The sequence below is a fragment of the Elephas maximus genome, chromosome 4 (assembly GCF_024166365.1).
Source record: "Elephas maximus indicus isolate mEleMax1 chromosome 4, mEleMax1 primary haplotype, whole genome shotgun sequence".
In the NCBI taxonomy this organism is placed as follows: domain Eukaryota; kingdom Metazoa; phylum Chordata; class Mammalia; order Proboscidea; family Elephantidae; genus Elephas; species Elephas maximus.
The window spans coordinates 28,718,143-28,746,065 of NC_064822.1; the positions used below are offsets into that span (position 1 = coordinate 28,718,143).

The 27,923-nt window shown below is 39.3% G+C and overlaps 2 protein-coding genes across 10 annotated transcripts in view; one reads left to right on the forward strand and one right to left on the reverse strand.

The window, feature by feature from the left end:
* Nucleotides 1-6,975, forward strand: part of LOC126074907 (protein adenylyltransferase SelO-like) — a 55,408-nt gene extending 48,433 nt beyond the window's left edge. For 5 of the 6 annotated variants that reach the window (XM_049881783.1, XM_049881786.1, XM_049881788.1 and 2 more), the window contains 2 exons: nt 2,270-2,349; nt 4,525-6,975. In XM_049881783.1, coding sequence (XP_049737740.1) covers nt 2,270-2,349; nt 4,525-4,647 — 203 coding nt within the window. In that variant the 3' untranslated portion in view covers nt 4,648-6,975. The remainder of the gene's footprint in view (nt 1-2,269; nt 2,350-4,524) is intronic. The other variant, XM_049881784.1, reaches the window with a different exon arrangement.
* A 7,261-nt stretch (nt 6,976-14,236) lies between these two features.
* APBB1IP (amyloid beta precursor protein binding family B member 1 interacting protein) overlaps nt 14,237-27,923 on the reverse strand; it is a 151,142-nt gene continuing 137,455 nt past the window's right edge. For 3 of the 4 annotated variants that reach the window (XM_049881782.1, XM_049881781.1, XM_049881779.1), the window contains 2 exons: nt 24,009-24,112; nt 14,237-15,766 (listed from right to left, as the gene is read on the reverse strand). In XM_049881782.1, the coding sequence (XP_049737739.1) occupies nt 15,251-15,766; nt 24,009-24,112 (620 nt within the window). In that variant the 3' untranslated portion in view covers nt 14,237-15,250. The remainder of the gene's footprint in view (nt 15,767-24,008; nt 24,113-27,923) is intronic. The other variant, XM_049881780.1, reaches the window with a different exon arrangement.

Below are 27,923 nucleotides of genomic sequence, written 5' to 3' on the forward strand. Positions count from 1 at the left end.
TCATTTAATTTTTAAAGTTACACCTCCATATATTATTACATATTTAATTGATATGTAAATGGACATGAAAATGGATTATACAAATTTAAGTTAACTGTGTGTGTACCAGGGATGTGGAATTAAAAATTAGACAGGCATAAAGAAATAAGTATGCAAGAAGAAGAACATAGAGTTTACTGACGTCTTTGAGTAAGGCGGAAAAATTGATCTGCTCCTGACAAGAGTTTTCTGTCCTTAGAGAGGCAGAGTACCATGGGCTCTAAAATGAGGCTAGCTGTGCATGAGCTCTGCACCTGCCATTTATTTCCCAGATGATACGAAGCATGCCACTTAGTATCTATTTCTTTCTCTCCCTCTCTCTTTTGGTGTATACATATTTTTAGGTTTTTATAGAATTTATATACCATAAAATTCACTCATTTTAACTGTTTCAGTGATTTTTTTTTATTAAACTTAAAAAATTGTGCAACCATCACACACAATCCAGTTTTAGAACATTTCTGTCCACTTGACCTTTCATAACTTGTGTTTCCTTATCTATAAAATGTGTTTACATCATGGGTTCTTGCACGAATTCAATGAGATAATGACTAGCACATAAAAAGTACTACTCAATAAGTATTAGCTCAGTTCAGTAAAAATGGAAGTTAATATTTTTTGCAGTCTAGCAAGATCAAAGAAGTTAAAAGGTTGTTGGGTACTCTAATATTAATAGGGTAGTTTGATAATCCTTGTCACAGGAATGTTGGGACGATTGGGATGAATATAATGTTTTTTGGAAACTAGAAAAGCTAAAAATATATTGCCACTATATATCCTTTCAAAAGATTAAAAAAAACAGATTAGGGGAAGATGTGTTATTGAAAAAAAATTTTTAGAAATATTCCATGGTACAAGCAATGGAAACATCAAAAAATGAGTGTCATAGAGGTTAAGAAATATTAAAAAAAAAATATTCAATGTTTATTATTTTTAGGCCTCCAAATGACTCTAAGATCCTGAGGCACCAAGTGGCATTGCTTATTTCTCTTTTGTGCCACACAGTGCCCAGCCCAGGATCACATTAAAACTGTGTTTAATGAATGCTTTTGATGACTGTGATGCTTAGGACAACCATTGTTGTTTTTATGTTCAAAGAGAATGGTGTTTCTGCTGGTGTTTACTCTATAACTGTAAAGACTGATTGGGGAAATAGTCCTTTGTGTACAATTTCTAATGGAAAGATCATCAGGCTCCCAAGAGAGAAACCAATTGATGTCCCAAAGTGAAATACTTTCATTTATTTAAAGCATGTTACCCTAACTAACTCCAACATTATATGATTGGGTTGATATTGCTGGAGAGAAAAAAATAAAGTCCTAAAATATCTGCATCTTCAATAAAACTGGGTTGTTCCCCATCAGTATAATTTTCCTGCTTTTCTTTGCACCTCTTAGTGAATTTGTGGCAGGTGCTTGGATGAAAGGGAAAGAAGGGAACAAGAGAGAGGGGAGGAAAGAAAAAGTAAAGAGGGAAGAAAATTAAAAATTGTGATGGTAGCCAGATGTATATGAGAAGATTGCTTTTAATAAACTTTGTTCTCATCTTGGGATTGTGTGTCCCTGTGATAGAAAGAAATCCCTGCTTTTGAAAATTTTCATTATAGAGGAATATGTGGGTATGCTTATACTTATGAGCCACATTTAACAAGAGTTTTTCAGCTTGAGTTGGTTGTGCCTAATTTATACACATGAACAAAACTATGTGTATGAATGTACTCTATTTTGTGATTTTTATAAGTATTTAAAATTTATGCATGTGACGTACTATGACAGCCTATCTGGTGAAGATATTCAAGTATCTTGCTATTGTAACTTTCTGAAAGTCAAAGTAGACTGCATTATTCTACCTTATACAGTAAAACCTGCGAAAGCTGGAACCTGCGTAAGACAAAACATGTCAGAGAAGGAAAACTCAAATATTTTCCACGAATGGAGAGTGATAGGAAAGTGGTAAACTGCATCCTGTCAAAGGTGGAAAACTTGTGTGACCGGGAAGAACAAGCAATCCCATCAAGTTCTGGCTGTCACAGTTTTCCCTGTTAACAGTTGATGACAGCCAAGCATTGTTTTTGAGTTGGCCCTCTCAGCCAATTGGGGGTCTTTTAATGGATTTTACTTTTTTTTTTTAAATAGATGTTAGAATCTGTTTTAAATTGCTTTTGATTGTTAAAAATTTTCAAAGCAATAATTTCTTGTACCAAGATGTACTTTTTTCACCCTTGTTTAAGGTGTCAACCCTAGATATGTGCTGAAAAACTGGATGGCAGAATCCGCAGTGCAAAAAGCAGAAAGGAATGATTTTTCAGAGGTAAGGTGGTTGACTTTTCTATATTTATTTTTATTAATTTTAAATGCACCATGTTTGAAACACACTTAATACGTCTGTAGACATGCAAAACTATATACTGTTGCCAATACCATTTCCCAGAGTCCCCTCTGCCTAATTGTTCTCTTTTTTTAAACAGACAATAATTTTGTCATATTTTCTATTTATTCTTTATTTAAACATTAAAATGTTCATTTAATAAATGTATTTACATTATTTGAACTTCTGAGGGTCTGATTCTGCTCTTTACGGTTTGCGTTTTGGAATTTTGATTTCAATCTCATGTTTGACATCCAGTAAAGCCTGATTTGAAGGTGCATCTCTCCAGAGGGAGTTAGCATTTGCTTCCACCAGGTATCCATGGTGTCACCAGCCTGGGCCCATTTTAAATTACTTTCTTGACGGCAGTGAAGAGGAATGAACTAGAGCTGCATGCATCGGCATGGAAGAATGTCACATGTCTTGTTGAGCAAAACGAGCGAGTTGCAAAGGAATACGTACAAGGTGTTATCACTTACGTAAAACCGTGCCGTGTGTTATTTAGGGATACGTGCATATATAACAAGAGTACAGCAAGATGGGGAACCCTGCTGGCATAGTGGTTAAGAGCTATGGGTGCTAACCAAAAGGCTGGCAGTTCAAATCCACCAGGCGCTCCTTGGAAACTCTATGGGGCAGTTCTACCCTATCCTATAGGGTTGCTATGAGTCAGAATCTACTCAATGGCAATGGGTTTGGGTTTTTTTTTTTTTTTTGGTTTTACAGCAAAATGCATGAGGACGATGAACATCCACTTCAGGACAGTGATTACTTTGCAGTAAGGAAGAAATTAGAGTTAGGGAAGGATATTCAGGGCTTCAACCATATTGGAAGTATTTCATTTCCAATAAAATGATTGGAGGATACTTAGGTGTTTATTATATTATTTTGCATACCATCTTCTGTGGATGTTTCATAATTAATTGATTAAAAATGTACAAAATATATTTGCTAGGGCAGAGGTGGCCCTGGCACTTGTGCTGCCATTCTCCTGTCCTGCACTCAGAGTAGACACTGTTGATAATCATGGTGCTCTTTCTCTCTCAAACTGGCCACAGCCTCAGAACCATTCTCATCCCAGCATGCCATGTGCTCACTATCAATTAGTCAGGGTTGGCGTAGGAAAAAAATGTTTTTTGTTTCTAATTTGGAATGTGCAATTGACCTTTTATTTCAAAAATTTATAACTTCTGACAATTCGGGGTTTTCATTTTAGAAAATAAAATATTTTAAAATTTAACCTTTTATGGTATTAAGGAAAACAAAAGGAAAGGAGATAATTCAGCATTTTTGTTTAGATAAATTTGTCTAACCTGGGGTCACTAAGCAATGTTTTCTTGGCCTGCTTCTCCTTCCTTCTCTTTCTTTTATTCCTTCCCGTTTTCTTCCTTTTCTCAAAATTATATCTGAATACTGATGCAGGGCCCACGATGGGGTCTTCCTAGGTTTAAGTAAACATTTAGATTCACAGGATGGGCCACACTTGGCCTCAGTCTTCTCAGAAAGATCTGACAGGAGCCATAGTTTACCAATAGGGCAACATCAGGTGTTCCTCGTTTGCAGATGTCCTCGCAGCAGTCCACACCTGCGGTAAAGCTCAGGTGCGAGGCCGTGAGATCCACGTCAGCATATGTAGGAGCTTAGTCATGCTGCACAGAAACCAGTATTTCCTGTAACAGCTCTGTAGACTTAAGTTTCCAACGCCCCACGTAAACCTGACTTAACAGCGAGTCATCACACGTAGAAAAAATTGGTGAATTTGAAAGATTGCAAATCATTGCCACCCTCCCTTTTTTTGGTAAATATTTTAGAAAATTACAATTCTCTCCTAGTGCTATGAAGGAATGTTAAAATTACTGGGATGTATTTGTAGTCTTCATGACATTTAACTATTCGCTTTCCTGTTTTAGTTCAAAAGTAGTACTTAAGGAATCATAGAAAATTTAAGTAACGGCACTTGTTGAGGTTTTAGTAAAATATAAAATGTACGAACATCTTTAAACAACTTTAAAATTAATTTGCCATTTTAGAAACTAACTAGAATTCCTAATTTTTCAAAACTGGTATATTTTAGGAAATTAATAAGGGTCCTAAGGAAATCTATAACTTGTTTTATAGGTCCGTCTTCTACAGCAAGTTCTTCAGCGTCCTTTCCAGATGCATTCTGCAGCCGAGAAGGCAGGCTATTCCTCACCTACTCCTTCTTGGGCAAGAGATCTCCGAGTTAGCTGCTCATCTTAATTTGGGAAAAATAAATTAAATACCTCTAGTCGGAATCGACTTGATGAGAGTGGTTTTGGTTTGGTTATCATTGAATTGAACACAGAATAATTTATTTGATAAATCCTGAATGACTATCCACATTTTGTTAATAATTCCACATTTAATTATAATGATTATATATAAAAATACATTTTAGCCAAATAAACTGATTCTTTAGAACATCTTTGTGACCTTCTTTGCTCTGATCAGTAACTTTAATAGAGTGACAGGGTGTTTTTGGTCAACCACATGGGTTATCCTCAATGACTAGGAACTCTTAAAATAATTTTTTTTTCTTTTTTTTTTAATTGTGCTTTAAGTTTACAATTCAAGTCAATTTCTCATACAAAAACTTACAACACATTGTTATGTGACCTAGTTGCACTCCGTGCAATGTGACAGCACACCCTGTATTTCCTGTGTCCGTTCAACCAGCTCCTGTCCCCCTCTGCCTTCTCACCTCACCTCCAGACAGGAGCTGCCCACAGAGTCTCACATGTCTACTTGAGCTAAGGAGCACGCTCCTCACCAGTATCATTTTATGTCTTACAGTCCAGTCTAATCTTTGCTAAGACAATCTTTTAATTGAATTTGTAAGTATTCATCTAGTGCTTATTACGTAGCCATGGCTTTGGGGCACATCAAATAAGTGTGTAGTTTAATTGTACTCCTAGAGTTTTGTTTTTTTCTTATAGCAATTTTTAACCATTTACTTAAGTAGAGAGAATAGTTTAATGAACATGATTTTCCATTTGGCCAGTTTATTAATTATCAGTGCATGGCCGGTCTTGTTTAATCTACATCCCTACACAGTTTTCCTGTTTAGCTAGTTATTGTTTTAAGTGAAAAGCAAGCCTGTAGCCATTGAGTTCATTCTGACTCATAGCAACCCCTTAGGACAGAGTAGAATTGCCTTATATTGTTTCCAAGGCTGTAATCTTTACAGAAGCAGACTGCCACATCTTTGTTCCAGGGTGCGATTGGTGGATTTAAACCACTGACCTTTCAGTTAGCAACTGAGGGCTTAATCACTGCACCACTAGGGCTCCTTAGTTATTGTTTTAATTGAGGTATAATTTATATATCTCCGGTTATTTTTAAGAAAGTCCAAGACATTGTTTCATTTCATCCACATATATTTCTGTGGTGTATCTCCAAATTTTAATGACTAAAAAAAGCAGACACACAATACCATCATTTGTTGTTTTTAGTTGCTTTCGAGTGGGCGCCGACTCAAGGCGACCCCACATACAGCAGAACAAAATGTTGCCCTCTCCCGTGCCATCTTCACAACCGTTGGTATGGTGGAGTCTGTTGTTGTGGCTGCTATGTATTTTGAGTGTCTTCCAACCTAGGGGCCTTATGTTCTACTACTACATTGGCCAATATTCTGTTATAATCTGTACGGTTTTTGTTGGCTAATTTTCAGAAGTAGATCACCATGCCTTTATTTCTAGTCTGTCTTAGTCTGGAAGCTCTGCTAAAAACTGTCATCCTGCTGGTATTTGCTTCTAGCATCACGGCAACACTCAGGCCATCACAGTACTGACAAACTGACAGATGGGTGGTTGATACCGTTATTACCTAAGAGAAATGAGCAACAATTCCCTAATGCATTAAATCAAATATCTGGTCATTTTTTTACATTTTCTTATTATTTATAAATTATTATAATCATCATCTTGTAGTTTATTTGAATTGGGATGTAAATAAGGAATTTACATTGAGATTAAATGGTATTATCTCCTAAGCCTCTTTTGATATCTTTGGGTTGTTGTTGTTAGGTGCTACTGAATCTGTTCTGACTCATAGCGACCCCTGTGTACAACAGAATGAAACACCGCCCAGTCCTGTCCCATCCTCACAGTTGTTACGCTTAAGCCTGTTGTTGCAGCCACTGTGTCGATCTGTCTCATTGAGGGTCTTCTTCTTTTTCGCTGACCCTCTAATTTACCCAGCATGATGTCCTTCTCCAGGTACTGATCCCTCCTGACAACATGGCCAAAGTATCTTTGGGTACAGACACCTAAATCTTTTTCTTGTAATTTTTTGTTTCGTTTTGGTTGAAACCAACAGCCTACATTTTGCTGATTGCATTCCTGTGGTATTGTTTAACATGTGGCTCTTTCCCCTGTGTTGCTGTAAATCTAGAGCTGAAATCAGATTTAGGTTTGATTTATTTGGCAAAACTGCTTGCCTTCAGAAGGTAACTATTGTATAAATACTTGTTTGTCTCTCTTTTGTGATACCAAAAGCCATTGACAATCATTGCCTTGACCCATTGATTGAATAAAGTTTGCAAAATGATGATATTCTAATCCTGTCATTCATTTATTAGCTGGAATCCATATAAATAAATAAATGGACAGGCTCCCAAGCATCCTTCAAAGATGACCAGTGCGTTTGGTTTTGCTTATTTGTGTTAGTACCATTATGAACTCTTGAATTTAAAGTATTTGTTGCATTTTAGCCTATACAGAAAAAAAAAAAAAAATTTTTTTTTTTCTTATTACAGCTAGTATCCTTAATGATGTGCAAATTGTTATATCTTTGGCCATTTAGATTTTACTCAAATTTGCTGATTTTAAGCACAATCAAAGAAGCTTTCGATAACTTACTTTCTGGTATAATAGTCCTGGAATCAGCCATTCCTCCAAAGAAGCCATTTCCTTTTGTTGCTGTTGTTAGGTGCCATCAAGTCGATTCCGACTCATAGCAATTCTACGTACAACAGAATGAAACACTGCCCGGTCCTGCGCCATCCTCACAATCGTTGCTACGCTTAAGCCTATTGTTGCAGCAACTGTGTCAATCCATCTCTTTGAGGGTTGTCATGGATTGAATTATGTCCCCCCCAAAATATTTGTCAACTTGGCTAGGTCATGATTCCCAGTATTGTATGATTGGGAATCATTTACAACACAGAGGGAAATCATCTGATGTGATTTCCCTCTGTGTTGTAAATCCTATCACTGTGATGTAATGAGATGGATTAGTGGCAGTTATACTGATGAGATCTACAAGATTAGATAGTGTCTTCAGCCAACCTCTTTTGAGATATAAAAGAGAAGTGAGCAGAAAGACATGGGGACCTCATACCACCAAGGAAGCAGTGCCGGGAGCAGAGTGCATCCTTTGGACCTGGGGTTCCTGGGTTGAGAAGCTTCTAGATCAGCAGAAGGTTGATGACAAGGATCTTCCTCAGAGCCAACAGAGAGAGAAAGCCTTCCTCTGGAGTCGGCGCCCTGAATTTGGACTTCTAGGCTACTGGACTGTGAGAGAATAAACTTCTCTTTGTTAAAGCCATCGCCTTGTGGTATTTCTGTTATAGCAGCACTAGATGACTGGGACAAGGGTCTTCCCCTTTTTCACTGACCCTCTACCCAGCATGATGTCCTTCTCCAGGCACTGATCCCTCCTGACAACATGTCCAGAGTATGTGAGAAGTAGTTTCATTTCCTTTTAGGGAAATGGTATTTAGAGACCATAGTCTGGATGCCTAAAGCTTTGTGACTGTTTGAACTTTTAACAAAGAAATGTTAAATTACAATTTAAAATTTCCTTAAATGAACAAATAACAGACAATTTAAAATAGCTAAAAGAGATTATCATTAGAACTAGAGAAGGGTCCTAATTTCACAATTTTTTTAGGCAGCCTTGTATTAATTTTTTTGAATTACTAAAGTAATACATGAATACTTGCTCATGTAAAAAAAAATGAAAAAATCAAAATAAAATAATAGGTATGTTAAATAAATTGTAGAAGTCTTCCTTCACACCCCTACCTTCTCCTCTCCCCTCTACCCATTCTGTATCCCAGAGGATATTTCTTATATTCTTTCAAATTTTTGCTATACATTTACATACCTACATATGCATATACATATATAAATGCATGTTTATATGTCTAGGGACATACTCTACATGTTGTTTTATAAATTACTTTTATTTATGTTTTGAAGATCTTTCTATATCAATATGTATAGATCTCATTCATTTGCTCTAATAGTTTCCAAATATTTCATAGCATGGATATACCATATTTTGTGAAATCATCTACATGTTGGTGAACATTTGGGTTGTTGCCAGAGGGTTCTTCTACCCATTTTACATATAACATCCTTGTATATTTTTGTATATAAAAATTTTTGTATATAGAGTTCTAGAAATAGAATTAATTGGGTCAAAAGGCATATGCATTGAAAAATTTATATATACTGACAAATTGAACCCCTAAAAAGGCTTCCCCAGTTAATATTTTCAATAATGTATCATAATACCAGTTTCCCATACCTTCACCAGCACTGGAAATTGTTTTTTCCAATCAGATCCAGGAAAAATTGATTTACTATTTTAATATCAAATTTTTCAGATAATTAGTGACATTGATTTGTTTTTCATGTAGCAAATACTTCTCTCTACCACTTGCATTTTATTATTTAATGGTGTCTTGCTGCACAGAAATTTTCAATTTTTATATAGTTAAATCTGGCACTTAAAAACAAAAAATTGGGTTTTGTCTTATTTAGTTTCATTTAAAATTTATAAAAAATACTTTCTCATATTTTTTTTTCTAGTGCTTTAATAGTTTTTGTTTTTAATCCCCTGTGGGATATGTTGACTCTTCTTTCCAAATGGCTAGTTTATCCTTTTCACACATGTTGGAAAAGCAACTTTTGTCATATATTAAGCTCTCATATATTTGAGCTCATTGCTAGACTTTTATTCTATTTATATTTTTCTCCTAAAATCTTCTGGCAATACCACACGTTTTAATTATTTGACTTCATAGTGTAATATATTTATTTCAGCACTTGGTCTGCTATCATTGCTCTTTTAAAATATTTTCTTGGCTATTTAATTATTTTAGATGAACGTTCATGTCTGCTTGTAAAGTGTCAGAAAATTTTTGTTGGGATTTTGATTGGGTTTATACTGAAATGTATAGATTGATTGGGAAAGGATAATAATGTTGATTCTGCCCATTCGGGAATATGGTCAGGAGTTCCTTGTTTGCATGCTGCTTCGGGACTGTAAAAATGATCGTGCAAGCTGAAACTATGCAAAATGACCTTAATAGTCAGTGGGAAAAATTACAGTTGTTCCATGATGTTTAAAAATTTTGGCCAAAACTTTTTACTATTGTCTGTAAATGTGTAGATGAACTGAAAAATAGTGGAACTAATATTTATTTACCATACAATTTGTTATAATTTGAAACCTTAGAAACATTGAGAATTAAAATGTTTTTTATTTCTTGTAAAAATTTATCGAGTAGTTTGAATAGAGCTTGCCTTCTCGTCATAGAACTTACGATCCACAGCAGGCATTTTTCTACGCTTGGTGGATTGCTCCTGTTTCTTCTGTAACTCCATTTATGTTCTATTTGAATTCCACTTACAGTGTTACTGCTTTTAATTTTTTGTTGCAGTTTCATCTTTACTGGTTAATTCCCTCTTTCAATTATCCATTTTTGTGAAATGTCATGTGGATTTATCACTGGTAGGCAAGGAGATGGCCAAACTACACACTTCGCTGTCTGGGCACAAACTGAATAGCAAATACACAGTGGCCAATCCTGACAGACTTGGAAACGAGTGATGCGATTGGTCACCTATCATGACACGCATCTGTTATTTATGTAGTGATTTGTGTACTGAAGAGCTAACGGCGAAGTCTGTACTTTATGCAGTTATTCACAGTTACTATGTATACCATGGTAACTGAAATTTGAACCCTGTTGTTGGGGGATTAGCGTGATTTAACTGAACTGTGGTAATTGAGATTTGTACATACCAGAACCATGCAAAGCAAGGATTATCTATACCTATTTTTTTTTAATGTTTGTTTTTACATCCTGCAGGAAAGATTTATAGTTTTCTTTATATAGACTTTGAAAATTTCTTATGTTAATTCTTAGATATATTGTAGTTTTTGTTACTGTTTTGAACGAGATCACCAGGAAAATTGAACGTTTCTAATCTTGTCAGTGTCAGAACATATATGTCAAAATACATAGTGTCAGAATATACATGTCAAAATATATAGTCAGAACATACAGTGTCAGAATATACAAAGCACAATTTGCCAGAACAATGAAACGCATACCCATTGCTGTCGAGTCGATTCCAACTCATAGCGACCCTATAGGACAGAGTAGAACTGCCCCATAGAGTTTCCAAGGAGCACCTGGTGGGTTTGAACTGCCTACCTTTTGGTCAGCAGACAGCTCTTAATCACTACACCAGGGTTTCCAGAACAATGAAAAGATATTGACAATTCCACCTTCAAAAAAGGAGATTTTAACACATTCCTCTTAGTAATTGATGGATCAAACTGACCAAAAATTAGGCTATAAAAATTTGAGCAACATGTATAACAAGCTTGTTCTAAAGAGTAGCTATAGAACTTCCAAGGCTCAATTATCTGTCATTGAATTTGTTAATATCAGTATCATACCAGCCATGATTTCTATGATTAAATAAAATATGTAAAACAAATAGTAGAGCCTTAATAAATGTTCATTTCCCCCTTCAAGGACCTACTGTAAAATCTTGTTATTTCAGATTCTAACATGTGGCAGGTGAAATCACATTTCCTATAAACTCTAACAAATGTTGTGGTGTTAGTGAAGTTGGTCTTTGACATGGGTCTTTGCCTGATGGCAACATTATACAAGAACTTTCTGTAGCTATTTTGAGTCATGATACGGGATTACTGTCTTAATTCCTGCATTCTCTTCCCTCCCTCCACTCCACCCCAGCTTTTCCGCTTCCCCTACACTCAAACACCTCCCTAAACTTTTCATAAAAGGAGAGCCAATTTTGCTGTACTTTTAGACTGGTCTAAACAGTCTCACACAGGTATAGGTAGCGTTTGTGAAGAACTGTCAGCAAAACACCAAAGATTCTGTTTCACATTAGTAAAATCTCATGGAGCTCCTGATCTGGTGGTTGGACCTGTTGAAAGCAAGCTTCTGCCCTGAGATGAGCCAGAATGAGCCCAGATTTCTAAGGTTCCTGACTGAAAGGACCCCAACTGAGGGAGAATCGGACCCAACTCAGAGGCAACAGAGGCATGGAAAGCACAAGGCATTCCACTTGTCCACTAAAATTGTACCAAATATTTTGACCATGAAATCAATTTATCCTCTTCAGTAGCTTTCCTAATATGCTTATCATCAAATGTTAAAACACAAATATTTTGATCATTTTGAACTTTTATTGTTTTTCCTCTGTAAAGGTACAGTATGACTAGAAGCTATGAGACCCATGATTCAATTCAGCTCTGTATGACCTGGGTTTAGCAAATCTTCAGGTCTGTTTCCTTCGCTGTAAAGTTGGGAATATGGTTGAAGTGATACTTTCTGGGGATTTTGTGATACCCATAACAACCACGACCCTCCCTCCTTCCTCCCCAGTGCCCCAGGTCTTTCTCTCTGATCCCCCTTGATCCACAGTGATGGGTAACCTAAAAAAAAAAAAAAAAGTTGCCACTGACTGACTCATGGCAACCTGTGTGTCACAGTAGAACCTTGCTCCATAGGGTTTTCAGTGCCTGATTTTTCAGAAGTAGATCTCCAGACCTTTCTTCCAAGCAGCCTATGGGTAGATTTGAACCTTCAACCTTTCATTTAGTAGCTGAGCGTATTAACCACTTGCATCATCGAGGGACTCCAACAGGCCCTTCCAAAAACCAAAGCAAACCTGTTGCCGTCAAGTTGATTCCACTCACAGTGACCCTATAGATAGAACTGCCCCTCCCGGTTACCAAGGCTGTAATCTTTAAGGAAGCATACTGCCACATCTTTCTCCCATGGAGCGGCTGATGGGTGGGTTCGAACCGCTGACCTTTAAGTTATCAGCTGCGCGCTTAACCACTGTGCCGCTGGGCCTCCTCAAGGAGCACTTCCTTTATCACGTACTGGCTGTGGATGACTTGAAGAGTGATGACACTTTACTCACCCTGGTCAATGAGATTTTCTTTTTGAAAGTTTTCCTTGTTAGGCCAGTCTGTCCTGGCCTCTAGACATAGAGGATAGAAATTTGGGAGTTGTGGAGTGACTGTCATCATAAGAACTGAAAAGTAAAGCGACAATGCAGAATGACAATGTTTGTAAAGAGAGAAAAAATGAAGCACATGTACAAAGAGGAAGAGAGACGAGAAATGAGCAGAGAACTGAGTTTCCAGACACCGGTTCTAGGCCCAGCCTCAGAGTCCACGTGCATGTTTAGCCTTGGGTTACTAAGACGCTGCCTCTGAATTGTGTAATGAATCCCTACATTTTGTTTGAGCTTGTGCCAGTTGGTTTTGTTACATAAAGTCAGAATCATAACTAATATAGTGGGTTAGTCATTTCCAAGGTCCTTTCATCTTTAAGATTCTGTGACTGTAAGATGGAGACAGCACTTTTGTTCTCTTCTGTAGATACAGTCATAAAGCACCTTCGAAGTTTCCTGCTAAGCAAACCAGGCGGTGATTTTGATCAAGGTAATTAAGATCCAGACAACAGTCCTTATTAAGGATCTTTTGACCTGAGCCTGAAGTGATTGGTTCATTAACCTACGTCAAGAGCAACCTCGACAAGTCTGAATGGCCGCCACATTCTTTTTTTTTTTTTTAACCTCTCCTCAACAACGTTATGCCATTAACATCTTTTCTGTAATGTTCCAGAGGTCTGCATAATTACCAGGTTTTAGTCTGGCTCAGAGGCCCCTGGATGGTCCAAATGGTTTGCACTTGGCTACTAACAGAAAGGTTGATGGTTCGAACTCACTCATTGGCTCCAAGGAAGAAAGGGTGGGTGATATGCTTCCATAAAAATTATAGCCAAGAAATTCCCATGGAACTCAGTTCTACTCTAACACATGGGGATGCCATGAGTCACAATCCACTCAATGGCAATGGTTTTTTTTTTTTAAGCCAGGCTTAGGAGTCCCTGGGTGGTACAAATGGGTAATGCTCAGCTGCTAACTGAAAGGATGGAGGATCATGTCAGAGCTGCCTTGGAAGAAAGGCCTGGTGATCTACTTGCAAAAACCAGCTGTTGAAAATCCTATGGAACACAGCTCCACTCTGACACATGGTCGCCATGAGCTGGAATCAACTTGATAACAACTGGCCTTAGTCAAGCTCAGAAAAGCTGTGCTTTCATTGGTTCTGAAGTCAATGGAACATCATAAAACAAAGACACACAGGAAAGAGTTACTTACTGTACATGAGGAAAGATTTAACGTCAAACTTACCTTCAACCCTATTTCCAGCATGTTCTTAAGAAAAATTTAAGAGCACTTTACTGGTTTTAAGTACTAAATACTTGGGTTTGAAAACTGAATGTGTATTCTTGTTTTAAATATAACTGAAACTTGTTTGTCAGTTTACAGCTTATATGTTCCAACTATCAAAACATAAGATTAATCATCTTCTTTAATTATACAAATAATGCATTATTTATTTACTTTCTACCTAAAGAAGATTTTGAAGCATTTCACAATAAATAAAATATAAAACAGAATCATGGAAATAAAACTAAAATAAAGATATAAAGGCCTATCAGAAGCCAATTAGAAAAAGATAAGGATACCCAGAATAAATTGGTTATTAAAATTGGTCATTAAATTTATCTCTGAGGTAAAAACATTCCAAATTGAAGAATATATATGATTACCTTTTCCCGTCCCTAAATTTTTATTTAGAAGATTTTTGTAGCATTCTAGTAATCCCACTAAAACCCACTGCCATTGAGTGGATTCCAATTCATAGTGACCCTATAGGACAGAGTAGAACTGCCCTGTAGAATTTCCAAGGAGCGCCTGGCGAATCTGAACTGCTGACCTCTTGGTTGACAGCCGTAGCACTTAACCATTACGCCACCAGGGTTCCATTCTAGTAATAATAATAATAATAATTAAAAAAAAAACTCGTAATAGAGAATCCAAATATCTAAATTAAGTATTTTTCCAATTATTACAGTATTCAACCATATATCACAAAAACAGTATATACACAGGACCCCAATCAATCAAGGGCTGAGTCTCAAAGAAACTCAATATACTTGTCCGCTCTCGTTTTCTTCTTTTTCCTCTTCTGAAAATTCTGAAGGTCATTGAGGTGGAGGTGGGAAATATATCTAAGGTCAAGAAGACTTTAGAAGGCATAGTGATTTTGAAAGCGATTGAAAAAAAAGTACATTATAAAATTTTAGTGTTGATAGCTCACTAAATTTATACAATGTTTCTAGAAATACCATTTTCAGGAAGAAAACATTTAACTTTTTATTAACTTGATGCTTCAGAACATGATAAAATAAGTGAACACAAAACATCATTTTAGTTTACTTGGAAGGGAAGAGAAATTGCATTTAAGTGAAAATATAGAAAAGATATGTACATTTAGACAGATATTATAATTCTGTTAGCTTAAGAATTATGAATGTACTTTGGCGATACTGAAAATTTTTACACCATTTCTAGTCTGAATACGTCAACAGTTTATCTGAAATGAAGAAGGTGTCACAAAAATAAAGTAGCAAAAACGAACCTGTTAGAAATATCTAGCACACACAAATATTTAGATACTGCCCTTAGGACACGTTGCCTCTCTTCTTTTGCAAAGCTTTCATGAGATCTGACATAAAATCTTGCTCCCCACTTTGTCCCCTGATGGGTGCACCCGGGTTCTCTTGCCTCTTTGGGGGAACGGGAAGCTTTCTGGCGACAGTGGGGGGCGGCTGCTTGGATTCTGGGGCCAGGGCGGGTGGCGGCGGGGGAGGAGGCGGTAAAGGCCCCATGTCCGCCGCAGTGGCAGGTGGTGGGGGAGGCACGAAGTCTGGGGGTGCTTCGTGAAAATCCGGGGGCGGGGGCGGGGGCGGAAGCTCGTCCTCCTCCAGGGGCGGCGGCGGCGGCGGGGGCGGCGGCAGAAAATCGTCGGGCGGGGCTGGGAAGGCGCCGGTGGTGCTCTTGGGCTTGGAGGGCAACACCGGGCTGCAGCTGGTGTCTGACAGTCGTCGCACGGGTGGGGGCGGCGGCTGGCTGGACTTGGGAAGGTGACTGGCTCTGGACGCTTTCGGGTCCTGGTTGCTAAGGGCTGGCACGTTCTTCTTAAAACAAAGCAACAACAGCGTTATTCCTACTTCCACAGAGAAGATAAAACAGCCACCGTCTGATGGCATCCACTGACATGTGAAAACAGGAGCCCTGGTGGCCCAGTGGTTGAGCACTTGGCTGCTAGCGGAAGGGTCCGTTGGAACCCACCAACCCACCAGCCGCTCTGAAGGAGAAAGATGTGGCAGTCTGCTTCTGTAAAGCCTAGAAAACCCTAGGGGGCAGCTCTACTCTGTCCTACAGGGTGGCTGTGAGTGGAATTGTGATCTGGGTGATTTAGGTGATGTCAGCCTGTGCAGGACCCTCAGTCATAGTCTCTGAGACTATATGGGTGTTAATGAGCTCATCTTTGGGATAAGGAGGATGACTCCAAATAGTCTTTATATATTACTATGCGTGGGTGCTAATCCCATGTCTTCCATAAATCAAAGACTCTGCCTTACTCTATGAGGTATTTATATTTAGATTGGACATGCATCTCCTTGGAACCCACCATTTGTCTCTAAAAGGGCATTAGCACATAGATCTCAGCTAGCTGCGGTGACCTCAGTCTTTTCCTACCAGCTACGGTTCAGCCTATGGTCCTTGGGTGGCAGCAAATGGTTTGCACTCCTCTACTAATCTAAAAGTTGGCAGGTAGAACCCACCCAGTGGCACCTTGGAAGAAAGGCCCGGTGATCTGCTTCAGTAAAGACTACTGCCAAGAAAAACCTTATGAAAAAGTTCTACTCTGTAACACATGGGGTTGCCATGAGTTAGAATGGACTCAACAGCAGTGGGTTTGGTTTTTTTGGTTATGGTTCAGCCTAAGGCAACTCAAAATGGAAGCAAAATGGCTTTCCTGGACTTCTCACTCACTCCTTAGTTCCAAAGATATGCCACCAGGGTCTTAAGCATATGCAAAAGATAGAAGTTCTTCTTGGTATGGGTTGAGCTGGCTGTGAAGATCAGTTGTCAGATGTAGGTATCTGTAAAATTATTTTGTTCTTGTGCTACATCTTCAATGGCAGACGTGGTTAAACCAAAACCAAACTAAAACAGTTGCCATCAAGTTGACTTTAACTCACGGTGACTCCATGTTTGTCAGAGTAGAACTGTGCTCCACAGGGTTTTCAATGGTTGATTTTTTGGAAACAGACTGAACCTCTGGGTGACTCAAATCTCCAACCTTTAACTGTTTGCACCATCCAGGGACCAGAAGTGGTTAAGGGACCTCCTAAATCTTGTTTGCAAAACCTCCTGGTTTAAGTGTCCTACTTCATTGGGACAAAGAAGATGGAAGGAAAGAAGTGAACTGAAAGAATTCTTTCTGGGCTACAGGCAACCTTTGGGCAAACCTGAGCACAAAGGGTATCTTACCTGGCAAAATAGTTGTGTTCTCAACCCTTGCTGGGAAATACAAAGTCTCTCCTTGAGTTAGCATTCTGAGAAGAAAGGTCCAGGACTTGGGCCTCTAGACCAAAACCAGTTGCCTTCAAGTCGATTCTGACTAATAGCAGCCCTACAGGATGGAGGAGAACTGCCCCATAGGATTTCCAAGGAGTGGCTGGTGGATTTGAACTGCTGACCTTTTGGTTAGCGACTGAGCTCTTAACCACCGCACCACCAGGGCTCCTGGACCTCTAGGGAGGAGCCAATTATAACCTTTACTCCTTCTGGCACAACAGCTTCGGGAAAGGCAGTGGGGTAGACCAGGAATCAGGAGACATGGTCTTGGATTTTCCTTAACTGTGTGAAAGTCCTGGCTGGTTAATCAAGTATAAAATGAGCATCACGATACCTGTTACTATCTATGTCTCAAGGTTAGGGTGAGAACAAGCGAGATAAATATTTGAGTTAGTTCTGGAAAGTAACGTCTTAATGTACGTGCTGTTGGAAGGAACCAGGACATGAAACTTGGCTAAAGGTTAACAGAGGCATACCCCTGGGGGGCACAAATGGTTAAGTGCTTGACTACTAGCTACAATGCTGGCGGTTAGAAGCCACCTGGAAGCACCTCAGAAGAAGGGCTTGGTGATCTGCTTCTGAAAGGCCATAGCCTTGAAAACCCTAATGGAGCAGCTCTACTCTGCACGCATGGGGTCCCCGTGAGTCGGAGCTGATCCCATGGCAACTACCAACAACATCGTTTACAGAAGACATGAGATTAGCACCTACGTGGAGTAATGTTAAAGATCATTTGAAATCATCCTACACCTGATGACTGTAAAACTAACTGAACTTCAAAACCAGCCCAACTCATACCAAGGAGAATGTTTATCTTTTGCATTTGCTTATTAGGACCCTGGTGGCATATCTTTGGGAACTAAGCAGTGAGGGGGAAGTTGTTGTTAGGTGTCGTTAAGTCAGTTTTTCAATTCACAGCGACCCATGAGACATAGTAGTGGAACTGGCCCTTAGGGTTTTCTCGGCTGTACTCTTTATGGGAGCAGATTGCCAGGTCCTTCTCCCATGGATTGGTTGAATAGATAATAATAATTTAGATTTATATAATCCAACTTCCCCAAGAATTTTAGGCAGCTAAATTGAATCCTCCTCTGTTTTAGTGATGACTATCATTCAATTTACATTTTATCAGGCTGCCATTTTCTTTCTTTCTTTGCTTAATAACCTCTTACTGCTGAAGATTAAATTTCGAAGATTTTTTTTCCCAACAAAGTACCGTATATGATTTTCTATTTCATTTAGTTTATTTACTTAGCATGAAAAGCTAATTATTTGGTGATGTATTTTTGTCTTTTTTTGATTTCAGAACAGGCAGCTTGGGAATTGATGTTCACACACAGTTCAGTGATGTCTATTCTGGGGTTCTTTTGTTGCTTCCAGCGTTTTTAAATGTTTCTCTTCAATTATCGTTATAGAAATCATTAAAATAATAACAGCTGAAAGTACATTGCATGATGAGGTTATCAGACCGGAGAAGACAAGAAAATTAGAGAAACACAACTTTCAAAGATCTACAATAGTTTTCCAAATTGTAAGAAGTTCAATAAAGACCAAGACAGGATTGTTTCTACCACTGGCTAATGGACAAAATACAGGAGAGAAGGAAGCTAACCATACTAACTGCATAGCTGGGTAGTAGGCTATTGTCAGAATTATTTAGGCTTGTTTTGAATCACACATGCGAAATATTAAATGGGACTTTGATGTTGTAAGTGTGATTAGTAACTAGTTTACAATTACTAGTTACAATTATTAGATTTAAATCGATCATCATTAACCTACTTAAAAAAAAAAGCTATGGAAGATGTTATACCCATTTGGCTTTTTTTTTTTCTTTCTTTCTCCTCACTGTTTGCTATTCTAAAAAATTGTGGGAAAATACACGTAACATAAAATTCACAGTTTTAATCATTTTAAAGTGTAAAGTGTAATGGTACTTAGTATATTGACAATTTCATGCAACCGTTGCCACTATCTGGCTCCAGAATGCCCCAAAAGGAAGCCCAGTGTACATGAAGCAGTCACTCCCTGTCCACCCTCCCCCAACCCCTGGCAGCCACTAATCTGCTTTCTGTTTCTATGGATTTGCCTATTCTGGATATTTCCTCTAAAGAGAATGATACAGTATTTGGCCTTCTGTGTCCAGCTTCTTTTACTTAGGGTAATGTTTTTAAGGTTCATCCATGTTGTAGCATGTACCAGTGTTTCATTCATTTTTACGGCTGAATAATATTCTGTTATATGGCTATGGAAACCCTGGTGGCGTAGTGGTTAAGTGTGACGGCTGCTAACCAAAAGGTGATCGGTTCGAATCCACCAGGCGCTCCTTGGAAACCCTGTGGGGCAGTTCCACTCTGTCCTATAGGGTCACTGTGATTTGGAATCGACTCTATGACAACGGGTTTCAGGTTTTATATGGATATATCACATTTTGTTTGTTCATTCATCAGCTGATGGACACATCTGGGTTGTTTCCACCTTTTGGGCATTGTGAGTATTGCTGGCTACGAACATTTGTGTGCAAGTTTTTTGTATGAATACCTGTTTTCAGTTATTTTGGACACATGGCACTTTGTGGTTAAGTGCTACAGCTGCTACCCAAGAGGTCAGCAGTTCAAATCCACCAGGTGCTCCTTGGAAACTCTATGGGACAGTTCTACTCTGTCCTACAGGGTTGCTATGAGTCGGAATCGACTCGATGGCAGTAGGTTTAGGTTTACCTAGGAATGGCATTACTGGGTCATATGATAATTTGTTTAACTTACTGAGGAACCGTCAAAGTGTTTTCCACAGCAGATGCACCATTTTATATTCCCTCCACAATGAATGAGGGTTTCAATTTCTCCACACCCTCACCAACACCTATTATTTTCCTCTTTTTTAAAAAACTTCTAGCCATTCTAGTGGGTGTGACATGGTATCTCATTGTGGTTTTGACTTACATTTCCCTGGTGGCATAGTGGTTAAGTGCTATAGCTGCTAACCAAAGGCTTGGCAGTTTGAATCCACCAGGCGCTCCTTGGAAACTCAATGGGGCAGTTCTACTCTGTCCTATAGGATCGCTATGAGTCGAAATCAACTGGATGGCACTGGGTAGTAGGTAGTGTAATGACTAATGGCTGTGAACATCTTTTCATGTGTCACTGTTTGCTTTTAAAGCTTCTGATCAGCTGAAGCTTCCAACTCTTCCACACATTAACTGCTGATAAATGAAATCTCCACCATACTCGATAAGAATAAAAAAAAAATTAGGTGCAGTTTATTTCTGAAATTGTGAAAATACTTAAATATTTGACTTTATATTTATTTAAACTTTTTCTTATTAGGTTGAGAAGGGCATTCCAGACTATTTGGGTCATTTAAAAAATCTTGATTCTCTTACCTATGATATTAGTCGGCCTCCTTACATATTTGATGAACATTCTTTGTATGTTTTAATCCAATGCACTAATAAAAATGTTAACTGGACTAAACTTGGTAGCATTAGAGACCTTTTTCCAGTCTGGTTGTCTTCAAAAAGCTTCAATTTTATCTTATGTGCTATATTTTACAACATTATTTATAGTGACAGCCTTGAAGATTTATTAAATACTCTATTTAAATGACGAAACACTGTGATGGGCATTTCCCCCCATTTGAATCAATGAACGTGTACTGTTGACTTCCTCTCTGCTAGATTTTGTATTAGATGCTGAGAACACAACAATGACCAAGATATTATTCTTGTCCTAAAGAGCTCACAGTCTAGCAGGGAGACAGACACTAACTATACTAACTACAAATCAACGTATGTATAATTAAACGTCCATCATCCCTAATTTGTATTGGGGGTGTGCATGTATATTTAATATATAATAGATTGTATAATATACATTATATTATATCTTAAAGAGCCCTGGTGGTACAATGGTTAAGCGCTTGGCTGTTAATTGAAAGGTTGACGGTTCAAACCCACCCAGTGACTCCGTGGGACAAAGGTCTGGTGACCCACTCCCGTAAGGACCGCAGCCAAGGAAACCCTGTGGGGCAGTTCTGCTCTGTCACATGGGGTTGCTATGAGTTGAAACAGACTTGATGGAACCAAGTAACAACACATTATGTATTACAGGTATTAATGAAGTATAGTGGAACCCTGGTGGCACAGCGGTTAAGAGCTTAGCTGCTAACCAAAGGGTCCGCAGTTTGAATCCACCAGTTGCTCCTTGAAAACCCTATATCCTATAGGGTTGCTTTGAGTTGGCATCGACTCAATGGCGAGGTTTTTTTTTTTTTTTTTAATTGAGACTCCAGAGAAGAACAATAACAAAGATCCGTTGCTGACGAGTCGGTTCAGACTCCCGGTGACCATGTGTGTCAGAGTAGAACTGTGCCCCACGGCATTTTCAATGGCTGGTTTTTCAGAAGTAGATTATCAGGACTTTCTTCCAAGGCACCTGTGGGTGGACTCAAACCTCCCATCTTTTGGTTAACAGCCAAGCATGTTAACGATTTGCACGATCCAGGGACTCCAAAGTAGGAACGAACGATCTTCAGAGTCTAGAGAAAGGGATTAATTAATTCTTCATGGGGAAAAAGAGAAAGGAGAGCGACACAAAAGAAATATTTGATGTAGGCCTTGAAAGACATGTAGGATTTTTGTTAGATAAGTGGGTGGTGGAGATGGGAAGATATTCTAGTGTGGAGAAATAGTAAGAGCAAACCACAGAGAAGTGAATGTCTCTGGAGTGGTTTAGGAATAGCCATTAGTCTAGTTTGGGTGGTGTGCCAGGTTCAGGGCAAGAGACAAGGCAGTGTATGGAGGGTCTCTACTGCCAAGTTGAGAAATTTGGGCTTTATCATGAGGCGAAGGGTAATGATAAGTCTTTAAGCAAGAGAGTAAGTAACATGATCAGATTTATCAACTTTGTAACCTGTTATGGATTCAATTGTGTCCTCCAAAAATATGTATCAACTTGGCTAGGCCATGGTTCCCAGTATCGTGTGGATATCCACCATTTTGTCATCTGACGTGATTTTCCTATGTGTTGTAAATCATAACCTTTATGATGTTAATGAGGCAGGATTAGAAACTGTTATGTTAATCAGGATCAGTCTATAGGTTGTATCTTGAGTCAATATCTTTTGAGATATAAAAAATTGAGTAGAGAGGAGAGGGATCTCATACCACCAAGAAAGCAGAGCCAGAAGCAGGTGTGATCTTTGGACCTGGGGTCCCAGTGCTGAGAGACTCCTAGACTAGGGAAAAACAGATGACAAGCACCTTCGCCCAGAGCTTAGAGAGAAAGAAAGCCTTCCCCTAGAGCTGGTACCCTGAATTTGGACTTCAAGCCTACTGGATTGTGAGAGAATAAATTTCTGTTTGTTAAAGCCACACATGTGTGGTATTTTTGTTAAAGCAGCACTAGATAACTAAGACATAACCCTACTACAAAGGAAATGAATTCAACTTAGCAAAATTTATCCTTAGTGAACCCACATTGGTTCTAGTATTAACTGAACATTAATCATCTGCTTAATAAGCATTTTAATCTTTTTTGTGTGTTTGTTTTACCTTGCTTCTTCAGGTCTATGTAGTTCCTGACTGTTGCTTTGAACTTTTGACCACTTACCTTTCTTTTTCTTAGGCGCGTGTGTTCTGCTTTCTTTTGGACTCTTTGTTGACCTAGAGCTTGCTCTGACCTTTACTATTTAATGTAGACTCTGACTCTGCCTTGATTGCCTGATTCTCAGCCATGGTGATTCCCTGACCCTCAGTCCTGGACACACCTCCACTCTGCACTGCCCATCTATTTCAGTTCTCCAAGTCTGCGGTGACCACTGGGTTTCCTGTTCTGCCTTGGATCTAGCCTGGCCTCTTCTTTCGTGCTGCCATCTTTACTTCAGCACTTCTAGCCCAGCTCCCTGACCCACAAGTTGTACCTGTTTGCATATTCTGGTTCCAGTTCTGGCAATAAAATGTATCTCTCCTCTCTAGAAGCGATAGCGTAGTTGAGGAGATAGGACTAACACATTTATTTAAGTTATAACTGATTGACAAATTGGATGTAGTTCTGTTATTGTTTTAAGATGTGGTTTCTGCTCCATCACTCTGAGGGTGTATGTAGACATTAATGAAAAATATAATTAACAAAAATGCTTATTTTATAGTGTAACCCTTTTAGTAATTATCTAATCTGGTTCTGGGGCCCAGTTAACACTCACTAAAGAGCTTCTGACTAACTGGTTGCCCCAATTTATTCAGGAAAAAAATGTGGAAAATCCCAAGAGCTTAAAACTCATGTGCCACTTTCAGGGGATGCTAAAAACACTTGATTAAACCCAGAAAAATCCACTTCCGTCAAAATAAATGTAACTAGATAAAAAATACATATCAACTTCCATCATTAAAAAAAAAATTGTTGTACTTTCTCAAAGCGGTGTTAACTTTCAATTCTGGCCTATATTACTTGAAGATAAAAAATATAAGCATTTACCTAAATGAAATTATGGTGACTTCTTAGTTGTTAGAACTCTACTTTCTCATGTTAAAAGTTATGAGAACACTGCTTGTTGATAGTTGCTGTTGAGTCAGTTCTGACTCATGCTAACCCCACGTGCTGCAGAGTAAAACGGTGTTCCACAGGGTTTTTCAGGCCGCAAACTTTTGGAAAAGCCTGTCTTCTGAGGCGCCTCTAGGTCCAACTGCCAACCTTTTGGCCATTCACACCACCCCAGAATGCTGCTAGTGGTTTGGAACACAGACTCCTAGGGGACAGCTGGGTAGGGTGTACGTAAATCACTCTTTGGCCTTACCTTGGTCGGTTCCACCTGTCTCTTGGCCTCAGCAAGAACAGCACTAACAGAATGTGCAGCCTGGGGAATCTGACCATTGGGCTGAGCAGCGTCGGGTTTAAGTCCTGGGAAGGAAGAACAGAAAAAGAAGACTGGGCAAGGCATTTTTAACATTCTTGAAAGTTAATCTGAAAACAGAAAGTAGTTTATATCTCCAAAGCTAAAGAAAAGGGATTTGTAGGCATGGTGTATAAAGGCCTGATGAAAATATCTCGGGTTCTATGGCAAAACTTTACATGGGATTCAGCAAAAGGTTCAGGGAAGTGAATACTTTATAAAGGCTATATAGTAAGATCTGGATTAACTGGGGGCCTGGAGAATAGCATGTCCTGCTATTTAAAACTTCCTGGTGATTGAAGAATAAACCCTGAAAATCTCTTTGTTTTTAATTCTTGTGGTTGATGATTTTTTCTGAAATGTATTTTTCCAGTTTCATACCACACTGAGTACAGGAACAACTTTTGAACATTATCCTCAACAAAAAGTACTGAGGACACAGAAAGTAGGCACGGGGTTGGGCAAAATGTGTAAACTCCCAGATATACCCTGGAATTAGATTTTTTCCCCTAAAAGTCCTGATATTCACTCATTTTGTTTCCCTTTGCCTCCTCCCCACCCAAAGGTGAGGTTTCGCAGTGAGAATCAGATAGAAGATGTATGTTCATTTGTGTGGCTCCAAGGAGAGCGTCCTGAAGGAAAATGGAGGTGGGCAAAATGTCCACACGCCAAGGCCATCTCTCCCATGACTGAACCACAGAGCTCCCATCCCCGGCCCACATTATTAGGTTTTTTATTCCTCATCTAGTGAACACAAAACATTGCTTTAGCTATTATTCCAGCAAATATTTACAAACTGTTTACTTACCTTTTCAAATATTTTTCTAACAATTTGATACACACATTAACCTACATAACAACTATTAAGAAGGCTGTTAATGATTTTCAGGAGATTGGAAAGAGGAAGGGAAAGTTTGATGAGGAGTGGGATATTTATGTAGTTTAAGTATCTCTCCACAAATTAAATACAAAAGTGAAAATCTATACAGGAGAGATTGGACAACACCTTAAGCAGGTGATCAAAATTCCTGTTTCCAATAAGGGGCAAATGGACAATGTATGCTTCTTCTTATGATACCCTGAAGAGGACCCAAAAGCACTGACGTAGTATTCCAGCCAAAAATGCCAAAGTGTATATATATGAATTCTGAGGAAGCATCAGACAAAAACAAATCGAGAGATATCCTATTGAAGAGTCCCTGAGTTGGAGCAAAGAGTTAATGAATGCGCTTGGCTGCTAAAAAAAGGTTGGAAGTTCAGTTCCACTCAGAGGCACCTCAGAAGAAACGCATGACGATCTACTTCTGAAATATCAGCCACTGAAAACCCTGTGCACTTCTAATCCGACACGCATGGGGTTGCCATGAGTTGGAATTGACTCCCTGGCAACTGGTATTCTTAAAAAATGCTAGTAACTTGATAAACAAGGGCAGGCTGAGGAACTGCTCCAGATTAAAGGAGTCTAAAGAGACCTGATGACCAAACGCTGAATCTTGTATCAGGAAAAAATACCGTTATAAAGGACGCTACCAAAACAACTGGCAAAAGAGGACTATGGACTTGTTTAGATGAAATTACTCTACTGATAACGTATCTCCTGCATTTGATAACTGTAGTTGTTATCCTAAAAAGGAAATACAAGCTGAAGATTTAAGGGGTTGTCTTAGTTATCTAGTGCTGCTATAACAGAAATACCACAAGTGGGTGGCTTTAACAAACATAGATTTATTTTCTTATAGCTCAGGAGACTAGAAGTCAAAATTCAGGGCGCCAGCTCTAGGGGAAGGTTTCCTCTCTGTGGGCTCAAGGGGAACGTCCTTGTCTCTTTTCAGTTTCTATTCCTTGGTGATCATGTGGCATGTCATCTGTCTTCCCCCATTTCTACTGTGTACAAAGTAAACAGAAATTAAAGTTGAGTATTGAAGACTATTGGGGGAAATTCCTTTAAAGGGCAAAAATACTTTCGTTTTCCTTCTTTTGCCCAAATATATACACAGGCTGATTTCTCGGCAACATACTGCACATTTTTATGCAACTACAATGTCCTGGTCATTACCAGTCTGGGAGAACAAATGAATCACCTTTATAGTAATATCCCAAATGCTCTAAGCTTCCATTCCATGTACCAGGAAGCCGAATATTTTCCATGGGTTCTCTGTCCCATCTTGAGACAACTCAGGGTACTTATTTGTATAAATATATATTCTGTAGGTGCCATCGATTTGGGATCTAGTTTGTCCTGGGCTCACTCAGTGTATTAGTAACCCCAGTGGACAAGTGGCAAGACACCAGTCTCTCCCATTCTCTCTAGGGGTCCTCAAAGGAATTAGGGGTTGGAATTTAGCAAACATGCATGAGCCCCAGGAGTTTTACAGTGCAATTCAAGTGCATTTCAAGGCAGGGACTGACCCCTCCTCCCATTTTTAACCCATGTGGTTTGTGAAGGGCTGGTCCCACCATCCACCCTGCCGAGGGCACATAACTCAGGCCTGGCAAATTGGAGGAATGGGCAGGAAACAGAGCCCTCCTGGGACTTTTTCAGGAAAAGGGCAGTCTCTTTCTACCATGATTTTTCGCTATGTGGAAAACATAAGCCTAGAGCTGTTAGTGGCAATCCTCGCCACCCCATGGGACGGTCTGCCTAAGAATGAAACAGTATCCTGATGACAGCTTTTAAATCCCTGGATCTCACTGTGCCTGAATCAGTCTATCCTTGAACTTCCTACTTTTGTGAGTTAATAACCTGCAATCCCCAATTTCTTTTTTTGCTTAAACTGGATTGAATTGGATTTCTGTCAGTCACCATATAAAGAATCCTGACTTAAATTGGTTCCTAAAGTCATAATTTTATAAGTATTGAAAAAGCTTCCAAGGCTATTCCCTAAATATGAAATTAAAAGCTGCAATTTATCTGGGATAAATTGTTGTTGTTAGCCGCCAACGAGTCAGCCCTTGACTCAGGGCGACCCCATGTGCAATGGAAAGAATTGCTACCCAGTCCTGTGCCATCCCTGTGCTTGGTTGGGGATCAGACCGTTGTGATCCTTAGGGTTTTGCATTGGCTGATTTTTGGGAAATAGATCACCAGGCCTTTCCTGCTAGTCCATCTGAGTCTGGATGCTCGTGGAAACCTGGTCAGCATCATAGCAACACACGAGCCACTGCTGACAGCTAAGTGGTGGCTGCACATGAGGTACGCTGATCAGGGATAGACCGGGGCTCCTGCGTGGAAGGCAAGAAGACTACCACTGAACCACTGCTGCCCCATCAGGATGAAGTACTTGCTGTTATACACTTTGATATTGAACAATGCCTGTTTTTTTTGTTTTTCAGCTGGGTAATCATAGCCAGAAATGCGCTGATCACACATGGTGTATGACTCCCAGCCACAGCCCTTGCTCTACTTCTGTTTCTCCAGGACTCTGGTTCAATGGCATGGAGAATGAAAGGGCGGGAGAAGGAAAGGGTGGGAGAAGAGGGAGGAGTTGGGCAGAATGGGGTTCTAGATTCCCAGCCCAAAACTGCTAAGTAAAGCTGAGGAGGCGTTAGACAGCATGGGACCAGGGCTGATGGCCACCAGTCCCAATGGAATGATTTCACAGCAAGGCCTCTCCACGAGAGCACAGGAAGGGGCAAGGTGTGAGCGTGGCAGCACACCTCAGCGTGGTCTTGTTCCCATCCTGAGTGGTTCCATGGGTCTGGGGAATCACTACTCTCCTGAGCAAGGGCTCCGGGTAGAGTTGCAGGGGTGGACAAAGGGGGCTCCCCAACCAGTGCCCAAAACAGCCCGAATAAATACAGTCGGCCAGTAACTCCTCT